Source organism: Mobula birostris, chromosome 14 (assembly GCF_030028105.1).
Source record: "Mobula birostris isolate sMobBir1 chromosome 14, sMobBir1.hap1, whole genome shotgun sequence".
Classification (NCBI taxonomy): domain Eukaryota; kingdom Metazoa; phylum Chordata; class Chondrichthyes; order Myliobatiformes; family Myliobatidae; genus Mobula; species Mobula birostris.
This window is the reverse complement of record NC_092383.1, coordinates 48,283,836-48,301,827: the sequence shown is the minus strand read 5'-3', so window position 1 is coordinate 48,301,827 and position 17,992 is coordinate 48,283,836. Positions and strand designations below refer to the sequence as shown.

The 17,992-nt window shown below is 44.4% G+C and overlaps 1 protein-coding gene across 1 annotated transcript in view; it reads left to right on the top strand.

The window, feature by feature from the left end:
• The window catches only part of LOC140209883 (DNA damage-regulated autophagy modulator protein 2-like), a 133,039-nt gene that overhangs the window by 78,103 nt on the left and 36,944 nt on the right, over positions 1–17,992 (top strand). The window contains exons 5-6 of the mRNA XM_072278512.1: positions 6,623–6,800; positions 12,954–13,036. Coding sequence (XP_072134613.1) covers positions 6,623–6,800; positions 12,954–13,036 — 261 coding nt within the window. The remainder of the gene's footprint in view (positions 1–6,622; positions 6,801–12,953; positions 13,037–17,992) is intronic.

Sequence of the window (17,992 nt, the reverse complement as noted above, 5' to 3'; positions counted from 1 at the left end):
AGTATCTCAGAAATTGCTGATCTCCTAGGATTTTCATACACAACAGTCTCTAGGGCTTACAGAGAAGGGTGTGAAAAACAAAAAAAAATCCAGTGACTGGCTGTTCTGTGGGCGAAACGCCTTGTTAATGAGAGAGGTCAGAGGAGAATGGCTTAGCTAGTTCAAGCTGATGGGAAGGCGACAGTAACTCGGACAACCACAGGTCACAACAGTGGTGTGCAGAAGAGCATCTCTGAATGCACAACACACCAAACTTTGAAGTGGATGGTCTACAGCAGCGACCACAAAAAATACCTCATAAAGTGGCCACTGAGTATATATTGTCAAGGGTCCTTAGACAGTCAGACAGTCCTGTATACATTACGTGGATTATGAACTCACGTAGAGTGCTGACTTTATCAGAAATTAACCTTTAAACGTTTTGATGGGCAGTTGGATAATATCCCTCTCATAGTACAAACACAATGTGCTTCCTTGGACACCAACAAGTGTTGGATCAAACTGCTCCACTCCAGATCCTCGATTTCATCACTGCATTGGGAAACCCCACAGAACTGACCTTAAAACATAGGAGAAGAATTAGGCCATTTGGCCCATTGAGTCTGCTCTGCCATTCCATCATGGCTGATTTATTATCCCTCTCAACCCCATTCTCCTGCCAACACCCAGTAACCTTTAACACACTCGCTAATCAAAAACCTACCAAACTCCACATTAAATATACCCAATGACTTGGTCTCCACGGCCTTTCATGGCAAAGAACTCCAAGATTCATCACCCTGTAGCTTAAGAAATTCTTCCTCATATCTGTTCTAAAGATACGTCCCTCTATTCTGAGGCAGTGTCCCCTGATTCTAGACTCCATCACTATAGGAAATATCCTCTCTATGTCCACTGTCTGTGGAGTTTGAGGCGACTTGATATGTCACTAAAGACTCCCGCAAATTTCTCAGATGCCTCATGGAGAACATTCTAACTGGTTGCATCACCATCTGGTACGGAGGGGCCACTGCACAGGATCAGAAAAAGACAGCACATAAGAAAGTAGGTGCAGTAGTTAGACCATCAATCCCTCAAGGATATCCCACATTCCATGTATTCCTGGGAGCAATCTAGTAGAGCCACTGCTTCTGAGCACCAGAGATCCAGGTTCCATCGATTTCTGAAACTCTTAGTAACACCTCCTGCCTTCACCTTTTCCCATCCCCTTTTCGCTCTCTCATGTTGTCTCCTTGCCCACTCATCACCTTCCTCTGGCACTCCTTGCACTCCTTTCACCCCTCCCAACCTTATTTCTTTCTTCCATGGCCTTCTGTCTCTTTCACCAATTATCTTCCCAGCTCTTTGCTTCATCCCTCGCCCTCCAAGTTTCACCTATCACTTGATATTTCTCCCTCCCTGCTCCCCTCACCTTTCAAATCTGCTCCTCAGCTTTTTTCTGGGTTTTGGCCAGAAATGTCTGTGCTTTTTTTTCATAGATGCTGCCTGTGTTCTTCCAGCATTTTGTGTGTGTTGCTCTGATTTCCAGCGTCTGTAGATTTTCACAATACTCCGAATGAAGCCTCACCAATGTCCCATAATATCCTATCTCCTGTCCTCAGTACTTCCATTTATGAAGGCCAGTGTGCCAGAAGCTTTCTTTACGGCCCTATCTACTTGTGACACTACTTTCAGTGATGTTTTCATCGGGTGGGAGGTACAGAAGCCTGAAGGCACACACTCAGTGATTCAGGATCAGCTTCTTCCCCTCTACCATCTGATTCCAAAATGGACATTGAACCCATTAACTCCCTCACTTTTTTAATATACAGTATTATTTCTGTTTTGCATGATTTTTAATCTATTCAGTATACATACACTGTAATTGGTTTATTTATTTATTTATTTATTTTTACTTTTTTTTCTTTTATGTATTGCATTGAACTGCTGCTGCTAAGTTAACAAATTTCACGACACATGCTGGTGATAATAAACCCCTGTATTCCAAGATCCCTTGTTCCACCACACTCCTCAGTGCCCTACCGTTCACTGTGTAAGCCCTACTCTGGTGTGTCCTACCAAAGTACAACACCTCGCACTTGTCTATATTAAATTCCATCTGCCATTTTTCAGCCCATTTTTCCAGCTGATCCAGATCCTGCTGCAAGCCATGATACTGTCCGCAACACCTCCAGTCTTGGTGTTATCCGCAAATTTGCTGGCCTAGTTAACCACATTATCAGCTAGATCATTGATGTAGATGACAAATAACAATGGGCCGAGCACTGATTCCTATGGCACTCCACAGGCAGAGAGCCAAACATCTACTACCACTCTCTGGCTTCTTCCACAAAGCCAATGTCTAATCTTGGAGATCGTTAGAAGGTTGGCACAACATCATGGGTCTATCATGATGCTGGACTTAAGTGAGAGGGTGAAAACTCTTCTCAACTTGATTAGACTTGGGTTTAACGGAGATCTTGATAATGATTGGCTCTGGAAACACCAATGACCAAGAACGGAAAAACCCACAGAAAATGGTGGATGCAGTCCTGCCCATCACAGGCAAAGACCTCTCCAAGATTAACACTAGCACATCTACAAGGAGCACTGCCACAAGACCCTATCTACCTCTAACTCCACTTTCAATGAATTAACGACCTGTATTCCCAGATCGCTTTGTTCCACTGCACTCCTCAGTGTCCTACCATTCACTTTGCCTGACTGACTGGTCCCACCAAAGTGCAACACCTTGTATTAAATTCCATCTGCTATTTTCAGCCTATTTTTGTGGCCTATAATTTCCTGGGCTATCTCTACTCCCTTTCTTGAATAAGGGAACAACATCTGCAACCCTCCAAACCTCCGGAACCTCTCCCGTCCTCATTGATGATGCAAAGATCATCACCAGAGACTCAGCAATCTCCTCCTTGGCTTCCCACAGTAGCCTGGGGTACATCCCATCCGGTCCCGGTGACTTATCCAACTTGATGCTTTCCAAAAGCTCCAGCACATCCTCTTCCTTAATATCTACATGTTCAAGCTTTTTAGTCTGCTGCAAGTCATCCCTACAATTGCCAAGACCCTTTTCCGTAGTGAATACTGAAGCAAAGTATTCCGTAGTGAATACTGCCATCTCCTCCGGTTCCATACACACTTTTCCACTGTCACACTTGATTGGTCCTATTCTCTCACATCTTATCCTCTTGCTCTTCAAGTACTTGTAGAATGCGTTGGGGTTTTCCTTAATCCTGTCCGCCAAGGCCTTCTCATGGCCCCTTCTGGCTCTCCTAATTTCCTTCTTAAACTTCTTCCTACTAGCCTTATAGTCTTCTAGATCTCTATCATTACCTAGTTTTTGAACCTTTTGTAAGCTGTTCTGTTCTTCTTGACTAGATTTACAACAGCCTTTATACACCATGGTTCCTGTACCCTACCATCCTTTCCCTGTCTCATTGGAACGTACCTATGCAGAACGCCACGCAAATGTCCTCTGAACATTTGCCACATTTCTTCCATATGTTTCCCTGAGAACATCTGTTTCCATTTTATGCTTCCAAGTTCCTGCCTGATAGCCTCATATTTCCCCTTACTCCAATTAAACCTTTCCCTAACTTGTCTGTTCCTATCCCTCTCCAAAACTGTGGTAAAGGAAATAGAATTGTGATCACTATCTCCAAGATGCTCTCCCACTGAGAGATCTGACACCTGACCAGGTTCATTTCCCAATACCAGATCAAGTACAGCCTCTCCTCTTGTAGGCTTATCTACATATTGTGTCAAGAAGCCTTCCTAAACATACCTAACAAACTACACCCCATCTAAACCCTTCACTCTAAGGAGATGCCAATCAATATTTGGAAAATTAAAATCTCCCACCACAGCAACTCTGTTATTACTACAACTTTCTAGACTCTGTCTCCCTATCTGCTCCTCGATGTCCTTGTTACTACTGGGTGGTCTATTAAAAAAAAAACACCCAGTAGAGTTAGTGACCCCTTCCTATTCCTAACTTCCACCCACAGAGTCTCCGTAGACAACCCCTTCATGACTTCCTTCTTTTTGAGCAGCCGTGACACCATCTCTGATCAACAGTGTCATGCCCCCCACCTCTTTTGTTGATATAGATAATAAACAACAAAGGACCCAGCACTGATCCCTACGGCATGCCACTAGTCACAAGCAACCATCTATTACCACTCTCTGACTTCTCCGCCAAGTCAATGTCTAACCCAGTTTTCTACCTCTTCTCAAATGCCAAATGACTGAAGCTTCTTTACCAACCTCCCATGTGGGACCTTGTCAAATGCCTTACTGAGGTCCATGTAGACAACATCCACTGCCTTGCCTTCAACTTTCCCGGTAACTTCCTCAAAAAACTCTATTATATTGGTGAGGCATGTCCTACCATGCACTAAGCCTGCTGACTGTTCTTAATCAGTCCATGTCTATCCAAATACTCATATCCGGTTTCTTAGAATACATTTCCAATAATTTTTCCACTACTGATGTCGGATTTACTGGTCTAAATTTCATGGTTTATTTTTAGAGCCCTTTTTTAAACTGTCCTCCAATCCTCTGCTACCTCACCTGTCGCTAAGGATGATTTAAGTATCTGTGGTAGGGCCCTGGCAATATCTGCAGTTGCCTCCTGCAGGGTCTAAGGGAATTCCTTGTCAGGCCCTTAGCTACTCTAATTTGCCTCAAGACAACGAACACTTCCTTTTCTGTAATCTGTATAGGGTCCATGAAGTTGATGTTGCTGTGTCTCACTTCTATAGACTTTTCTCCTGAGTAAATACAGATACAAAAAATTCATTTAAGATCTCCCCATCTCTTTTGGCACTATGCATGGATTACCATTCTGGTCTTCCTGAGGACCAATTTTGTCCTTGCAGTCATTTTGTTCTTAACATATCTGTAGAATCTCCTTCACCTTGTCTGCTATGGCAACTTCATGCCTTTTTTGAGCCCTTCTAATTTCAGTGTTCTCTAGCATTTCTTATACTCCATAAGCACCTCATTTGTTTCTACTTGCCCTTGCCTGCTATGTCCTTTTTTGTCTTAACCAGGGCCTCAATATTTCTTGAAAAGCAAGGTGCCCTGGACTTGTATCTTTACAAGGGTTACCAGTTGAGGAGTGTTTGATGCTCTGGGTCTGTACTCGCTGGAATTTAGAAGGGTGAGGGGGATCTCATTGAATGTTGAAAGGCCTGGACACAGTGAATATGAAAAGGATGTTTCCTGTGGTGGGGGAGTCTAGGACAAGAGGGCACATCCTTGGGATAGAGGGGTGTCCATTTAAAACAGAGACTCAGAGAAATTTCTTTAGCCAGAGGATGGTGAATTTGTGGAATTTGTTACCACAGGCACCTGTGGAGGTCAGGTCGTCAAGTGTATTTAAGGCAGAGCTTGATCAGTTCTTGATTGGACATGGCATCAAAGGTTATGGGGAGAAGGCCGGGGAGTGGGGCTGAGGAGGGAATAAAAGGATCAGCCATGATTGAATGGTGGAGCAGACAAGAACATTGCCAGGATTTGAGGACCTGAGTTATAGGGAGAGGCAAGGCAGGCTGGGATTAAGCTGTATAAAATCATGGAGGACATGGATAGGGTGAATTAAAAACTAGAGAGCTAAGTTTAAGTTGAGAAGTGAAAGATTTAGAAGGTACTGGAGGGCCGAATGGCCTAATTCTGCTCCTATGGCATGGCCTTTATCTTTTATTTTGACAGGCACGTACAAGCTTTGTACTCTCTAAAGTTCCCTTTTGAAGGCCACCCACTTACCAAGTACACCTTTGCAAAAAAACAGCCTGAGCCAATCCATATTTGTCAGATCTTTTCTGATACCATCAAAATTGGCCTTTTTCTAATTTAGAATCTCAACCAGAGGCATCTTTTTGCATATTTACTTTGAAACTGATGACATTATGATCACTAGATGCAAAGTGTTCCCTACACAAGCTTCTGTCACCTGCCATATCTCATTCCCTAATAGCAGACCCAGAATTGTACACTCTGTCATTGATTCTAATCTAATTAGCCAATCATGTGGCAGTAGCTCAATGCATAAAAGCATGCAGACATGGTCAAGAGCTTCAGTTGTTGTTCAGACCAAACATCAGAATGGGGAAGAAATGGGATCTAAGTGACCCTGGAATTATTGTTGGTGCCATACAGGGTGGTTTGAGTATCTCAGAAACTGCAGACCCCCTGGAATTTTCACACACAACAGTCTCTGGAGTTTACAGAGAATGGTATGAGAAACATGAAACATCCAATGAGCGGCAGTTCTGTAAGCAAAAACACCTTGTTAATGAGAGAGGTCAGAGGAGAATGGCCAGACTGTTTCAAGCAGACAGGAAAGCAACAGTAACTCAAATAACCACGCATTACAACAGTGGTGTGCAGAGGAGCATCTCTGAATGCACAACACATTGAACCTTGAAGTGGATGGACCACAGCAGCAGAAGACCACGAACATACACTCAGTGGCCACTTTATTAGATACAGGAGGTACCAAATAAAGTGACCATGGAGTAAATGTGAACCCAGTGCAGTGCCCTTGGCCTGAAAGTTTTTCCACCTGAGGCGTCCATTGGTCTTGTAAGCATTAAATTTTATTTGTTCATTTTCCCTGCAGAAGACCACGTTGATTCAAGCCCATGTTGCTGGTGCTGTGTTGACCTTTGGGATGGGAATCATCTACCTCCTCCTCCACACCATCATAAGCTACAAGATGCAGCCTGTTGTCCATGGAGTGGGAATCTTCTGGGTCCGATGTGTCCTCCTAATCTGGTGTGCATCAAGCATCCTTAGCAGTATCCTTCATTACTTCCACTCAGTGGAAACCCCCATCCTCCCAACTGTATCAAACAATTCCTCTCTGGCAAAACTCCCCAGGATTAGTGAGAGTAATTGGGTGGACTTATTGAAGATGACATTTCTCTTCCCTGGAAGATCAGTTAGTTAGAATCAGAATTGTTTATTATCACTGACATTATCATGAAATTTGTTGTTTGTGGCAGCAGTACAATGGTTCATTTTTTATTATGAAAGTATGCATGTACAATACAACTCTGAAATTTGTCTTCTCCAGATAGCCATGAAATACAGAAAGACCATGGCTGTTGATGAAAAAAAAGACATCAACGCTCTCCCCAAAGCAGCATGAAAAAAAAAGAAGCAAAACTCACAGACTCCAAAATGCCCCCCCTCTCCCGCAGCCTAAAAAACAGCCACAAAAGCAATCAATGATCCCTACACATTACAATCCCCAACCCCTCACTCGCAGAAACGAACAGTGGCAGTAGCACCAAATCCCCAACCCACCCTACATACAAAAAATTAACAGATTACTCACCTGCCAATCATCCTCCAGAAAGAAAACTCTGAAAAACTGATGGAAACCAATATAAAGTACTGTCCAATAATCACATAAATCTCAGAATATTGGAGACGTCTTTTCATCTGCATACAAGAAGAGTGGCCGCACAAACTCAGACCTTCCATAAAGAATGACCGCCGACCCGGGTCGAATGTACCGATCCGGATGTGACAATCTGGCTGCTGACCGTCTCTGTTGGGAGCCATCGCTGACCTGCTCCATATTCAGCTCAATGTTCCCATCTTTCTCACCACTTCGAGATGGAGTCATTCATGACCCCACGCCTTGTCTCTGGTCAGCTTGTGTTCTTGGACCATTTCGGCCTCCCGCATCTGAGGACTGGATCCTTCCATCGACTTCCAAACTGTACGTCACAAGCTCCAACAGTTTCCATAACACAGACAAGACAAAAGGAAGGTGTAGAAAAAGAAAAGTAATTGGAGAGATTTGCAATCTGAAAGATGCCACCTGTGGAATCCTTCACTGGTGCCATCTTGACTGGATATGTATCTGCACAGTACAGTGCAATGCATAAAATATATGATAAATTAGAAAAAGAAATTTAAAAATGTGTGTGTAGTGCAACAAGAGGAAACGTGTTAGTGCAATAGAAGGTATACTATAAATTACAATAAGAAATACGTTTATCTTGGCTGTTTTCTTGATTTAAAAGTTCATTCATTAAAAGTTGTCCACAATAAAGGGCTGCTTCAATTAAATGATGGCTCAATTAATTGGAATCCATTGTATTTATATATTATATAATTGGTGATATCCAAAAAGAAGGAGAATCCTATCTGCAGGCTGAGAATAAATAGGGAAGACATAAAACAAGTACAGAACTGCGCCCTTACTTCCTGAGAAAGCTGAAGAAATTTGGCCCGTCCCCTAAAACCCTCACTAATTTTTATAGATGCACCATAAAGCTTTCTTCTAGGGTGCATCACAACCTGGTACGGAAGTTGTCCTGTCCAAGACCGGAAGAAGCTGCAGAAGATCGTGAACACAGCCCAGCACATCACACAAACCAATCTTCTGTCCTTGGACTCACTTTACACCGCACGCTGTTGGAGCAGTGCTGCCAGGATAATCAAGGACACGATCCACCCAGCCAACACACTTTTCTTCTCCCTCCGGGAGAAGGCTCAGGAGCTTGAAGACTTGTACAACCAGATTTGGGAACAGCTTCTTTCCAACTGTGATAAGACTGCTGAACGGATCCTGACCCGGATCTGCACCGTACCCTCCAAATATCCAGACCTGCCTCTTGGGTTTTTTGCACTACCTTATTTTCCATTTTCTATTTTCTATTTATGATTTATAATTTAAATTTTTAATATTTACTATCGATTTGTACTCCAGGGAGCAGGAAGCACAGAATCAAATATCACTGTGATGATTGTACGTTCTGGTATCAATTGTTTGGCGACAATAAAGTACTTAGGAAGCTGGGTGAGATCAGATGGCAGGTGCGACATGGATATCAAAAGAAGAATAGGGATGGCAAAAGATACCTTTACGAGAATGAAGAGTATACTGACCAGTACTAAACTAGGCATGATAACTCGCCTCAGAGTACTGAAATGTTACGTTTATCCAGTTATGTTATATGGCTCAGAATGTTGGACAATATCTAGTAACATGAGGAAACGAATTGTAGCAGCAAAGATGTGGTTTTTGAGGAGAATGCAAAAGAATATCATGGACGAAACGAATATCTAATGAGGATGTCATGAACAGAGCAAACACAAAAAGAGAAATGTATGAGATCATGAAAAGGCAACATGACTTCATTGGACATGTGATTAGGAAAGAGGAGTTAGAATGCATGGTAATTATGGGAAAGCTTGAAGGGAAGAAAGCAAGAGGAAGACAAAAACAAATGATGATGGAGACAGCAGCCAGAGAACTGGAAACGAATGCCAATGAATTGATCCACTTGACCCGAAACAGGAGTGTGTGGGCCATGGCAGTCAAAGCTGAAACTGGGCATGGCACTTGATGATGATGATGATAATTGAGCCATCAGTTAATTGGTGCAGCCTTTTTATTTGGGACAACTCTTAACAAACAAAATTCAAATCGAGAAAATAGGCAGGATTTCATAGTTTATTTGGGTCACTATGCTGCTTAATTGGGACAGGAGACTGTTGCCAAATAGTTTCTAAGTAGCTTCAGTCCTGTGACCATTAGACACTACACCGAGCTTAGAGCGATCAGTTTTTAAGTGCGTCAGTTGCGCATATTTGTGTTCAAAAAGCAGTAATTTTTGTCATTGGTGAGAAGTAAGCAGAAAGACAATTCAGAACTGTTCCAGTCACTGCGGTTTCAAACATTCAGGAATGAAGATGTCAGAAATGGCTGAGAGTGAAAATGAAATAATTTCGCTACTTCAACAGGGTAGGAATTACGAAGAATTTGAAGGTATCGACAATCATCTTGAATGTTACAGGATGCCATCGTCGACAGCATTGTATGAAGGCGGTCCATTATCTGCACTAGGTGTTTGTGCTGGTTTTGTTAATGAGCAGTCAATCAAAAGAACAGGAAGTGATGAATTTTTCTGTCACTAACTATTAGGAACTAATACACACTTTTATTATGCTGTAGTAGTATTGGTGGTCTAATTTTTTTCAGTATATTATTTAAATACATAATTTGTTACTCAATTTGTTTTTTTTAAATACATTTTTACTATTTCCATGAAATTTCAGCTAATTGGGGCAGCCGATTAATTGGGCCATAATGCACTGGTCCCGATGTGTCTCAATTAACCAGGATCCACTATATTCTCTTTCTCTTTCCAGACCAGAATCATTCCAGATACAGACTGAGTGACTAATAGTTACCAGCATTCTCTGTTTTTCAGTTGTAGCTAAGAAATTCCCGAGATTAGTTGAAAATTCCCCATCAAGAGGATTTCAAGAAATTTTCATCAGACGTGATATTCCCAAAGACATTTCGGGGGTGGGGTGTGGAGAGTGTATGGGAAAGGTTTGGAAACTTCTATAATGTGTTGTGAATATGCTGGCAATGAATGAGATGGTGCTGGGAACCCAAAACACACCCACTTCCTGTCACATCCCAGTGTGGAAATTCCACAAGAAGGCAAAAAGGTCATTCGGAATTTCAGATTCTAGATTCATTTATTATCAAAGAATGTATAAATTATACAACCTTGAGATTTGCTTGCTCACAGATGGCCTCAAAGCAAGAAACCCAAAATAACCCAATGAAAGAAAAAAAATAAAAGACCAACACTTGATGCACAAGAGAAAGAAAACAAAAGATATTGTGCAAGCAATTGAAATGAGTAAGTGACAGCATTCTGAACAAGCATTGGAAGAAATGTGCAATATTTGGAGTAAAGGCTAAAGTTGAGAACAGCACCCTGACTTGTCAGTGTGTGACGTGGAAAAGAATGTAAAATTCCAGTTGTGGGGTTAGGATAGAGCTCACTACGTCCCATATACACTGTGGCAAAACTTTCTCCCCTCCATCTCCTCCCCACTCCCCACCTATGTCTCTCTACTCCTGCTTCATCTCTCTTATTCACCCTGATCTCTCCCCTCTCTCCACACCCATCCCTCTCCCTCCACACCCATCCCTCTCCACCCCCACAGCCCCACCCCTCTTTCCCCTCCACCCCTCTCTTCCCTGTCTTGCGGCCTCCTCTTCCTCCCCCCCGTCTCATGGCCCCTTCTCTCACACTCTCTCCCACTCTCTTTCTCTTCGCTCCCCCATCTCTCCCTCGATTTTGTCTCTCACTCTTGCTTATCTCCCTGTCTCTTACACCCCCACCATTTGTCCCCAACATCTCTCTCCCCGCATTCTTGTTGCAACAATACTCAGCCAGCTGATCTATCTCAGCCCTGTATTATTCCTTGTCACCATGTGAAATTCTGCCAACAATAGTTGTCATCAGTGAGATGTAGATAGTGTTGGTGTATTGTCTAGCTCCACAGTCACGGGTGTAGAGAGAGTAGAGCTTAATTTGTGCCAGATCAGGTTGATCCCGGGAATGAAAGTGCTAACGTACAAGGAGTGCTTGATGGCTTTGGGCCTGTACTTGCTGGAGTTTAGAAGAATGAGACAGGAACTCGTGTGGAGATGATGTCCAGTAGTGGGGGAGTCTAGGACCAGAGGGCACAGGCTCAGAATATAGGCATTTCCATTTAGAGCAGAGATTAGAGGGAGTTTCTTTAGCCAGAGGGTATTGTATCTGTAGAAAACATTGCAAAGTTGGCTGTCAAAGCCAGGTTATTGGGTATATTTAAAGTGGAGGTTGTTTGGTACTTGATTAGTCAGGTTACGGGAAGAAGACAGGAGAATCAGCCATGATAGGATGACGGTTCAGGCTCGGTGGGCCAAATGGCCTAAATCTGTTGCTGTATCTTATGGTAGAGGGGAGGGGACCAACAAGCAGACTTGGGTATGTGGGATAATAGAAAATGATAGAAACACTTAACAGGCCAGGCAGCATCTGTGGGGAGAGAAACAGTTTAATGCTTCAAATATAAGATGCTTTATCAGACCAGAATAACAACAGAGTTAGTCTGAGTGGCATCAAAGTGTGGAGGAAATCTCAGATATTAATGCTTCTGTTGGCATTGAACAGAAAGCAGTGGAACAATGTACTGGACAATGTTAGTGGGCCAGAACTAAACACAGAGAGAAAGACGATAAAGAGCAGCAAGAGGAAATGGCTGTTACATTCAAAAACTTCAGACCCAGATCTCAGATAAGAACATAAGAAATAGAAGCAGGAGTAGGCCATCTGGCCTGTCGAGTCTGCTCTGCCATTCAATAAGATCATGGCTGATGTGCCAAAATGAGAGGTTAAAGATGTCAGTAAGCACTTCAGCTCGTTGGTTAGTATGTGTCCTGTTTACTTGGCCAGGTACACTGTCTGGGCTGGGTTCTCCCTCCCGAAGAATGCCCTCACGTCACCCTCAGAGACTGAAATCACAGGGTTGCTGGGGGTGTTGGGGTTCATGAAGGTTCTGTCAGTCAAAGTGAATTGAAAAGCCTCTGGGACAGAAAACTTGTCACATAAGTTGCAAAAATTCAAAGTAAATTTATTACCTAGGTACATAAACGTCACCATATACTAATTTTCATGCAGACATTCACAGTAGAACAAAGAAATACAGTAGAATCAATGAAAAACTGCACACAAAGACTGACAACCAATATTCAAAAGAAGACAAACTGTTATAAGTAAAGAAAAAAATAAGATGTTAATAATAAATAATACTGAGAATATGAGTTCTGGAATCAGTGTAGTGTTGAGGTGAGTGAGATATCTGTGTCTGATGGTTGTAGGGTAATAACTGTTCCTGAACCCGGTGGTGTACGAGCAATGAGGAGAGAGCATGGCCTGGATGCTGAGGAGGTGGGGCGTAATTGTTGATGGATGTTGCTTTCTTGTGGCACTGCTCAGTGGCAGGCAGGGTGTTGCCTTCTCTGTGATGGACTGAGCTGTGTCCATCTTGGCAGGAAGAAAGGGTGTTTTATCTAACATCAGAGAACTCGGTCTTCAATCCGTGAGTGCTGAATGTAATTTCTTTGACTCTTTCCTGCACAGTGTTTGTCTCCTCGGTAACTCTTTACACGACAGTCCCTACCATTGAGATGGCTAAGAAGCTGCACTGGAACCCATCTGAAAAGGTAAGATTAGAAGGAGCAATTGTAGGAATCCACACTGCATCTTGAGCGGCTTGTCATCTCCCAGAATCCTGAACATTCTCTAAGCATTCCTATGGATTGGAGGGCAGCAATTGTAACCTCATTATTTAAGGAAGAGGTAAAACAGATCTTCCCCATTTCAATTCAACTTCACCTTTCCATTCTGACATGTTGGTCCATGATCTTCTCTTCTGCCCTGATGAGGCCACTCTCAGGTTGAAGGAGCAACGCCTCATATTCTGAACACAAAATACTCTGCAGATGCTGGGGTCAAAGCAACACTCACAACACGCTGGAGGAACTCAGCAGGTCGGGCAGCATCTGTGGAAACGATGAGTCGATGTTTTGGGCCAGAACCCTTCGTCAGGACTGTAGAGGGAAGGGGCAGAGGCCCTATAAAGAACATAGAGTAGTACAGCACAGTACAGGCCCTTCGGCCCACAATGTCGTGCTGACCCTCAAACTCTGCCTCCCATATAACCTCCCCACCTTAAATTCCTCCATATACCTGCCTAGTAGTCTCTTAAACTTCACTAGTGTATCTGCCTCCACCACTGACTCAGGCAGTGCATTCCACGCACCAACCACTCTCTGAGTAAAAAACCTTCCGCTAATATCCCCCTTGAACTTCCCACCCCTTACCTTAAAGCCATGTCCTCTTGTATTGAGCAGTGGTGCCCTGGGGAAGAGGCGCTGGCTATCCACTCTATCTATTCCTCGTATTATCTTGTACACCTCTATCATGTCTCCTCTCATCCTCCTTCTCTCTAAAGAGTAAAGCCCTAGCTCCCTTAATCTCTGATCATAATCCATACTCTCTAAACCAGGCAGCATCCTGGTAAATCTCCTCTGTACCCTTTCCAATGCTTCCACAACCTTCCTATAGTGAGGCGACCAGAACTGGACACAGTACTCCAAGTCTGGCCTAACCAGAGCTGCATCATTACATCGCGACTCTTAAACTTTATCCCTCGACTTATGAAAGCTAACACCCCATAAGCTTTCTTAACTACCCTATCCACCTGTGAGACAACTTTCAGGGATCTGTGGACATATACTCTGAGATCCCTCTGCTCCTTCACACTGCCAAGTATCTTGCCATTTACTTTCTACTCTGCCTTGGAGTTTGTCCTTCTAAAGTGTACCACCTCAGACTTCTCCGGGTTGAACTCCATCTGCCACTTCTCAGCCCACTTCTGCATCCTATCAATGTCTCTCTGCAATCTTTGACAATCTATCTACAACACCACCAACCTTTGTGTTGTCTGCAAACTTGCCAACCCACCCTTCTACCCCCATATCCAGGTCGTTAATAAAAATCACGAAAAGTAGAGGTCCCAGAACAGATCCTTGTGGGACACCACTAGTCACAATCCTCCAATCTGAATGTACTCCCTCCACCACCACTCTCTGCCTTCTGCAGGCAAGCCAATTCTGAATCCACCTGGCCAAACTTCCCTGGATCCCATGCCTTTTGACTTTCTGAGTAAGCCTACCGTGTGGAACCTTGTCAAATGCCTTACTAAAATCCATATAGATCACATCCACTGCACTACCCTCATCTATATGCCTGGTCACCTCCTCAAAGAACTCTATCAGGCCTGTTAGACACGATCTGCCCTTCACAAAGCCATGCTGACTGTCCCTGGTCAGACCATGATTCTCTAAATGCCCAGAGATCCTATCTCTAAGAATCTTTTCCAACAGCTTTCCCACCACAGACGTAAGGCTCACTGGTCTATAATTACCCGGACTATCCCTACTACCTTTTTTGAACAAGGGGACAACATTTGCCTCCCTCCAGTCCTCCGGTACCATTCCCGTGGACAACGAGGACATAAAGATCCTAGCCAGAGGCTCAGCAATCTCTTCCCTTGCCTCGTGGAGCAGCCTGGGGAATATTCCATCAGGCCCTGGGGACTTATCTGTCCTAATGTACTTTAACAACTCCAACATCTCCTCACCCTTAATATCAACATGCTCCTGAACATCAACCTCACTCATATTGTCCTCACCATCATCAAGTTCCCTCTCATTGGTGAACACCGAAGAGAAATATTCATTGAGGACCTCGCTCACTTCCACAGCCTCCAGGCACATCTTCCCACCTTTATCTCTAATCGGTCCTACCTTCACTCCTGTCATCCTTTTTTTCTTCACATAATTGAAGAATGCCTTGGGGTTTTCCTTTACCCTCCTCGCCAAGGCCTTCTCATGCCCCCTTCTTGCTCTTCTCAGCCCCTTCTTAAGCTCCTTTCTTGCTTCCTAAACCTCATGTATTCTGCCTTCTTCCACCTGACTAGATTTTCCACCTCACTTGTCACCCATGGTTCCTTCACCCTACCATCCTTTACCTTCCTCACTGGGATAAATTTGGGGGGAGGGTGGGAAGGAGGCTGGTAGGTTCCAGGTGAAAAACCATTAAGGGGAAAGATAAAGGGGTGGGGAAAAGGAAGCAGGGAGGTGATAGGCAGGAAAGATGAAGAAGGAATAGGAGAAAGTAATGGGTAGTAGAAGGAGGCAGAACCATGAGAGAGGTGATAGGTAGCTGGGGGAGGGGGCAGAGTGACATAGGGATAGAGGAAGGGAGGGGGAGGGAATTACCGGAAGTTGGAGAATCCTATGTTGACCGGAAGTTGGAGAAGTGGAAGTTTCACCCACTTCAACATTGCTTCCCATTCCCATTTAGATATGTCCATTCATGGCCTCCTCTACTGCCATGATGAGGCTAAACTCAGGGTGGAGGAGCAACACCTCAGATACTGTCTAGGTAGTCTCCAGCCCCTTCGTATGAACGGAGCGGCAGTGATGGGAGGGCCCGGAGCGGTGGGGGGGGGGGACCCGGAGTGGCAGTGGGGTGGGAGGAGGACCCGGGGTTGGGGGGAGGACCTGGAGTGGCGGTGGGGGGGGGGTGGACCTGGAACAGCGGTGGGGGGAGGGGGGGAGGACCCAGAACGGCAGTGGGGCGGTGAGGACCCGGAGCGGCGGTGAGGGGGAGGACCCAGGGTGGGGGGGAGGACCTGGAATGGCGGGGTGGGGGGAGGGCTGGTGTGCTGGCTGCACGTGGAACACATATACTGTGCAGAAGAGCCAATAGCCGAAGCGAGGAGAGGCTGTTTGCTTGTTGTCCTAGCTGTGGGTGGTGGGTGAGGCTGGGTTGGATGGACCAGTCATACAGAGGAGGCTATTCAGATGGCATGCCACAGTAGCATAGTGGTTAGCACAACACTATTACAGCTCAGGGTGTCAGAGTTCATTCCTGGCATCCTCTGTAAGGTGTTCTTCTCCTGGAATGCTTGAGTTTTCTCTGGGTGTCCCAGTTTCCTCCCAAAGACATACCGGTTGGTCATTTTAAATTGTCCCATTAAATTAAGGGTTGCTGGGTTGGGCAGCTCAAAGGACTAGAAGGGCCTATTACTGGCTGTTTCCCGAAATAAATAAAATTTTTAAAAGCCAATTTTTAAAAGCCCTCAATCAGCCTGTTAAAATGAAATGGAGATTAGCTTAATGTGTCACGTATGTATTGAAGCATGTAGTTTGTGTCAACCACCAACACATTCTAAGGATTGTGCTGGGGGCAGCCCACAGTGACGGCACCAACGAGCACACTCACTAGCCACGAACCCTAACTCGTACACCTTTGGAATGTGTGAGGAAACTGGAGCACCCAGAGGAAACCCACGCAGCCTCGAGGAGAACATACAAATTCCTTACAGGCTGGCACTGTGAAACAGTACACGACCCGCAAGGCTGTTGTACAATAGTCAGTTGTGTTTAGAAAAATAAGAGGGAATCATGCCAGATACTGAAAGGCCTAGGTAGAGTGGACATGGAGAGGATGATTCCTGTATTGGGAGATTCCAGGACCAGACAGTACAGACTCAGAATAGAAGGACTTCTGTTTAGAATGGAGATGAGGAGTAAGTTCTTTAGCCAGAGGGTAGAGAATCTGTGGAATTCATTGCCATGGGTTACTGTGGAGACCAGGTCATTAAGGCAGAGATTGGAAGGTTCTTAAATGGTAAGAGGGTTGAGGATTATGGGAAGGTCCATGAGTAAGGAGTTTATTTTAAAAAAACATTATTGACTGCGAGCAGATCGACAGGCCAAATGGCCTAATTCTGCTCCTATATAAGACCATAAGACAAAGGAGCAGAAGTTGGCCATTCGGCCCATCGAGTCTACTCTGCCATTTTATCATGAGCTGATCCATTCTCCCATTTAGTCCCACTCCCCTGCCTCCTCACCATAACCTTTGATGCTCTGGCTACTCAGATACCTATCAATCTCTGCCTTAAATACACCCAATGACTTGGCCTCCACTGCCGCCTGTGGCAACAAATTCCAAAGATTCACCACCCTCTGGCTAAAAAATATTTCTTCGCATCTCTGTTCTGAATGGGCTCCCTTCAATCCTTAAGTCATGCCCTCTCGTACTAGACTCCCTCCATCATGGGAAACAACTTTGCCACATCGATTCTGTCCAAGCCTTTCAACATTCAAAATGTTTCTATGAGGTCCCCCCTCATTCTTCTAAACTCCAAGGAATGCAGTCCAAGAGCGGACGAACGTTCCTCATATGTTAACCCTCTCATTCCCGGAATCATTCTAGTGAATCTTCTCTGTACCCTTTCCAATGTCAGCACATCCTTTCTTAAATAAGGAACCCAAAACTGCCCACAGTACTCCAAGTGAGGTCTTACCAGTGCTTTCTAGAGCCTCAACATCACATCCCTGCTCCTATACTCTATTCCTCAAGAAATGAATGCCAACATTGCATTTGCCTTCTTCACCACCGACTCAACCTGGAGGTTAACCTTAAGGGTATCCTGCACGAGGACTCCCAAGCGCTGTTGCTTCTCAGAACTTTGAATTCTCTCCCCATTTAAATAATAGTCTGCCCGTTTATTTCTTCTGCCAAAGTGCATAACCATACAC